The sequence below is a fragment of the Fistularia commersonii genome, chromosome 5, assembly GCF_037954325.1.
Source record: "Fistularia commersonii isolate RoL2024-O1a breed Wild chromosome 5, RoL_Fcom_v1.0, whole genome shotgun sequence".
Taxonomy (NCBI): domain Eukaryota; kingdom Metazoa; phylum Chordata; class Actinopteri; order Syngnathiformes; family Fistulariidae; genus Fistularia; species Fistularia commersonii.
In genome coordinates this window covers 15,815,721-15,821,720 of record NC_141288.1, presented here as the reverse complement: position 1 = coordinate 15,821,720, position 6,000 = coordinate 15,815,721, and the positions used below count along the sequence as shown (strand labels likewise).

Sequence of the window (6,000 nt, the reverse complement as noted above, 5' to 3'; positions counted from 1 at the left end):
TGAATGCAGAATGTTTCAATGTGCCAAGTTCTGCCAGACACACAGGTACACTTCTTACACTGAGGAGTATGCAGCCTGTCAATAGGGACATGTCAAGAAATTAAAGGATCTCAGCGACTAACTAACCATGTTTGTTTTTCATAATTAACTGTCATTGAGCTCCTTATGTCTCCTGTCTTACAGAATGTTTCCATTAAGTGATGATTTTGCTACCTTGATTTTGTATGAAAATGCAGATCAAGACAGTTGAGACTTAACATTAGTTAAGTCCAGTCTCTTTCTTCACCCTAATAGATTTTATTCAAGTGAAGGTTGTTTGCTGTTCGATTTTCTCTCCTCCAAGACAGGATCTCGGTTCAACCACTTGATGCAAAAAATGACTTTCAGACAGTAGATGGAAAAAAAAGGCTTTTTACATTTCCCCTGTTCTTACTAAAGACTAGTTTGATTGCAGTATGTTTAGTATCTATCAATCACTCTGACCTACATGGAAAATATGCGCCAGGTTGAAAAGTGCAAGGTTTTAACCCCATGAGTAAAGACAAAGCTATCTGTTATGGCAGCAGCTCATTAGTTCTACAGAGACACCTCAAGTCGAAAACCTCTGTAGAGAAATGAGATGAAGTCAGAGTAAAATGACCATTTCATCTTAAGCACAAAGTACTTGAACATCTTTAGTGTAACAACTTAACCATTAAATCCGTTGAAACTCTGAAACACATATGGTTTTTAGCCAATTTGGTGTTGTTTTATATCATAAAAGATTTTGTTTTATACGTCTGTGGAGGTCCTCAGTAATCCTGGTCATGGTGAATTCTTGTCAAAATATTCTTGTTGTGGCAACTGGACTTTCTTCCCTTGAAGATGTTTCACCCACAGTTCTGAACTGAAATACAAGTCCGGTTGCCACGACAAGAAGTTTTTTTTTTTTTTCTATAAAAATATCTTTTTAATTTCTCTTTTTCCAGATTTGGATTTCAAAGTGCGTGTTTTTTATTCTACTTTATTTATTTATTTGCTTTCAATTTTATATGAGCTGAGTCCAGGCAACTTCTGAGGTTAGTACAGAGATGATCCAGCTTCTGCAGATAATTATGCAGACAGTGCATTAATAGTCTAAAATCTGCATGGTATCATTCTACATGATAAAGGTCAAAATAAACATCATATAAAAGACATTTTAAAAATAGGGGCGCACTTAGAGCTCCACCAGTATTATTGCTGATGAGAGGAGAGCCGATATAGAGCTCATAGTTATAATCAATGTGTCATCCACTGAAGTCGACCCAGTAGCCATTCAACATTGTATTAGAAATGTCAAGACAACTTCATCATCATACAGAAGTGTTTTGTTGAGTGGATAATTGCATGCCTCTATGGATTTCTGTCATTATCTGACATTTTCTTTCCTCATACACTTTTAATCCACGTAACTTGGTCCTCATCAGCTATTTGACCTTGTTTCAGTTGCACTGATTACAGTTGGTGGAATAGGTTTGGTGTGATTAGAGCCCCCAACACACACACACAGACACACACAGACACACACACACACACACGTGCGTGCATGCACACAAGCCTCAATGCAAGCATGCACGCATGCACCAACCCCACCATAAACATGGTTTTATTGTATTTATTTTGTATAAATATTAAGCATTTCTATTTAATAGAAAGTCATCTTGAAACTAGATTCCACACGGTGCCGCTGCGTGTCTCTGCCAATAATGCAAATATCATGTTCCAAATAATGTTAGAAACATTACAAGGTCACATTAACTTTTGCCTGATGACATATTTGTATGAAGCTTTGTCTTTGTCACCTTGCAGAGTCCACTGGAACATTTTCTGCCAGAATTAACTAAATTACCGTCAGGTATTCCTAAGGGGGGCTCCTTTCATGAAAATATGATACCTTTAGTTGTTGCCAATGTTGATGCCTAAAAGTAAAGTTAAAATGTATTTTTGATGTATCAAGAGTGAGTATAAAATGCTGGCTAAATACACCTTGTTTTCCAGCATGTAAAGTTTGAATTTATACTTACTGAATTTTGGTCATGTGACCTGTAAATTCACCCGCCGGTCGTCTGAGGATCGAGGAAAAAGGAAAGCTGGCTATCTGAACAAGCAATGGAACCCAATGGCCATCGAATTTCATATTTTTACTCTTACTGGACTTCCTGTTGATTTAAGCTATAAATCAGACTCATAAAGCCACCTTGTCGCCGGGGAAGGAACACAAGAGGTTTCTCATCACTTATTTTGTGACCAAAAAAACAAATACCCATTCAAAGTGGAATCAGAATAAATGTGGCAACAGGTTCCTATGATGACTTTGAACACCAAGACTAAATCTAAATTTGCAGGGGGCATTTCTTTCATGTATTTAATTTATTCTTAAAATATTTCATGATAAAAAATGTAAATGACTCTAATACGTCTGCAAGGCTTTCTCTGCATTCTCTTTCTCTCCTCGTTGTATTGTCGGCACAGGAGAGAGGCCGGATTTGTGCGAACAAACACGAGCACAAAAATAAATTAAGAGATCAAAACCCATAGAGAGGAAATGAGTCAGTATTCCACACCGTGTACAATACAATATCATAGCAAATTAGCAGATTTCAATGGCTTCCACTGACTACCATAGATTTACAATGTTCAGTTGGCTGCAGATCAGTCCTCAATAAATTGCGTCACTTCCTTTTTTTTTTTTATAAATGGTTTTTGATAGACAGTGACTTGTAGATGACCATGAAAAGAAAGCGGTTACTGAGGTGTGAACAGAAAACCTGGGACTACGAGCCAGCAGTCATGAGAACAACAGCGTTTGTTCACATTCTACTTAACTGCCATTGTGACCACAATTTAAGTCCAATAAGCTTCTCTACAAAGGTACAACATATAAAACTGTTAAATATATAACTTTTAGGGCCTTTCAAAATACATTTAATGACATTTTTTAAACTTCTTTTCAGACTCAACAGCATATACTCTCTGTAGATATTCATCATTTCTTTGTCATGTAATTGGCCTACCCCAAAGCCATCACTGCAAGCTGTCCCAACCATAGCTACTAAAAAATGCAAATCCGATTTTTTTTTTTTTTTGATACACAGTTATACATATGTAGTACCTATATCTCCAGTTCCAAAATACAGTGGTGGGCTGAGCAAAAAAATGTCTGGAAATATTTAAAAGTACTCCTTGGATTGTGTACAGTACATATGCCATGGAACGCGTGTTCTTGCTTGTACCAGTCTGCTATGCACTGTCTGCAGGTGCAGTCATTGCCTGGTGGCAACAGAAGCAACAAGTTCATACAGTCTCTGCTTGTTGTAGCCAGACGGTCCACTCATTTGTTGTTTTGCTCTTTGGTCTATAAAAATATGGGAGATTTACTCCTGCAGAAGGCCTATTCACAGCAGAGAGAGCTCAGTTCGGTTAGTAGTGTCGCCAGGGTATCCGAGAAGCGACAGGTTCTGGTTTGTAACAAACCTGTCTTTGCTCTGGAACTCCTGCTCAAGAGGCTTGGAGAAATGTGCGAAATCCCTTATTCGAAGCGGCTGGTAGCTCCAAACGGACAGATTCCGATGAGGCAAAAACCATTTTGGGGATTTCAAGGTTGTCCTGTCCTCCATGGCAGAGAAGGAGAAGCTGCTAATTTCACAGAGCAGGCAGATGTGGAGAGGAGTTGGGACGCAATGTGTTGACCCAACCACCGATAGCAGGATAGAGCAGTCCCGAACCCGGAGAACCCAGTCACAGGAACGAGGAAGTGTTTTACAGTGAGTTTGTCCGATGACCGGGGGAAAGCTCACCACTTTAAACAGTCACTCCCAGGGTTTACTGTCTCTGGCTGTGTTATGAGACCTGTAAATCAAGAAGAACAGAGCAGGAATGAGATCCTCGTTTCAGCATTGAGCCAGTATTTTCTTTGTCAGCTGCCAATCCGACATTTTTTGGGCTATTAGAGTGGAATGGCAGCACACATGGCTTAAGAAAACTGTTAATAAAAATGCAGAATACATATACATATTTTCATACAGGCTTGCAATATCATGCTATCACAGTTATAAGATGTCAAATACTTCAACAGTCTATGACACGGTTGCATGCTTGAAACCCTCAAATGCATACGGCGGATACACAATATGCTTAAATACATAAAAATCTTCACGCTATGTAGCGATAGCAATATTTCCAGAGAGTAATCTTTAAAAACCATAAAGTTAAATGTGTTTCTTGAAGATGTGTAATGTTTATTTGAATACACATGAAAGCAATCTTTCACTGAATTAACATAGAACTAATGTAGTCTGCTGTTAGCAGGAGCACTCAGTTAATTTACTTGTTCAGCACATGACATGTGACATGAGGAGCTACTAAACATTGATTTTCATTTATTTTTTCTTGTTCTGACCCGTCCTCTAAAGCAGTGGACGGTCACTTGGTACCGGTCCGCAAAGAAGATCTTTCTTGGTACGAATAATGTTTTTTAATTAGACCTTCCGAATCTTATTTTGAAAAACAATACTTTCCGCCTTCGTCTTACTGCTGCACTTCATATTGTAATTGCCTAATAATTGCATATTGCATATTGTAATTGCCTAATATAAAGCGTAATATGACAATTAAATTCTGTGTACTGACAAAAGTTTTTATTATTGGAACTCCCGTGCCTCAAACCGGTCAGCAGAAACATTTTCATGCATAAAACTGGTCCCTGGTACAGAAAAGGTTGGAGGTCCAAAAGCCATGATTTTATATTTGATAGACAAATGAGCAATGTTGATTTTTACTCAGCTTTGCAGCTTTCTCTGAATATTAACTTTGTGAATCATTTAAAATTTCTGTGTTGCCATGACAACTGCACATCATACGGATTTTCTATTCCAGTGTAATTAGAAAAGAATAAAAAAAACTCAAAAGCTCACTCACTAGCAAATGATGTGTTTTGCCGGTCAATGTTTTAAATTTCTGCACCTCACACTGATGGTACTGAGTAACAATTAATCTAGAAGTGGAAGACAAATCTGGAAGCCTCCGTGCCATCTGGTTGCCGCCAGTCACACAGCCAACTTGATGCTTTCAGAAATTGCTTCAATACCATCGAGGCTTAATTCATAATACTGCAGTCTCGGTGATTTCACACAGACACACCAAACCGCCATGAATGGGGTAGGTGTTGGGGGGGAGTAATGGCATGCATCAAAAATAATAATATATTGATGATCTTTGAATGCAAAACATTCAATGTACTCGGGTTCAACGGAGGTTTAACGTTTTAATGGATCCCCGCTCAGGCCTGTGTTTTTCGAAATCATGAATTAAATGGTAAAACGTGTTACAGCAGAGGAAATCCTTCCTCCCTACTTGACTTTGAGTGGTAAAAACCAGTGAGTTCCCCCTGGTGGATGTTCTGAAACTACAGGCGCCGAAGAGACCGCAGCTAAAATGGAAAGAAAGGATTACTGAATTCTTGGAAATTTTTAAAGGAGCCCAATGCAAAAGGGAAGCATTAAAACGGTCTGTTTTATGAAAACTACCGCATCTGTCTATCTGTGTCTGCCATGGTAATTCTCTTATATCCCCTCCATGTCCCTCTCTCCGTACACATATACCAGTGGTCTCCTGCTTCCTCACACCCACACTGTGGCGAACGGTTCCCCATAAATCTCACACACAAATCTCATCTCAGGGAAAGGCAAGCCTTCTATTAAAAAGAGGAATGAATGTCAGATGAATATGAGATGAATTTGCCCTATGAATAAAATTCACAGTCCCTAGGTGATTATTACCTTGGGTTTATCAGGAAACGGCCATATTACTCCATTTTATATCTTACAACAGCAAAAGAATATTTTACATTGGTGTGCATGCAGGGATTCAGATTCGAGGGGAATGGGATGCATAGCCAGCCTGGCTATTGAACAAATGGATGCATTTTGAGTACAGTGCCTGGCTGTTCAAACAAAACCAGAAAGAGAATTAGATTTGTGA

General features: G+C 38.7%; 1 protein-coding gene across 3 annotated transcripts in view; it reads right to left on the bottom strand.

The window, feature by feature from the left end:
- Positions 1-2,558: 2,558 nt before the first annotated feature.
- LOC147234190 (chemokine-like protein TAFA-5) overlaps positions 2,559-6,000 on the bottom strand; it is a 167,055-nt gene continuing 163,613 nt past the window's right edge. For all 3 annotated transcript variants that reach the window (XR_015106167.1, XM_086147002.1, XM_086147001.1), the window contains one exon: positions 2,559-3,870. Coding sequence is in view for 2 of the 3 variants with exons in the window: in XM_086147002.1 (XP_086003128.1) it covers positions 3,862-3,870 (9 nt within the window). In the remaining variant the exon portion in view is untranslated. The remainder of the gene's footprint in view (positions 3,871-6,000) is intronic.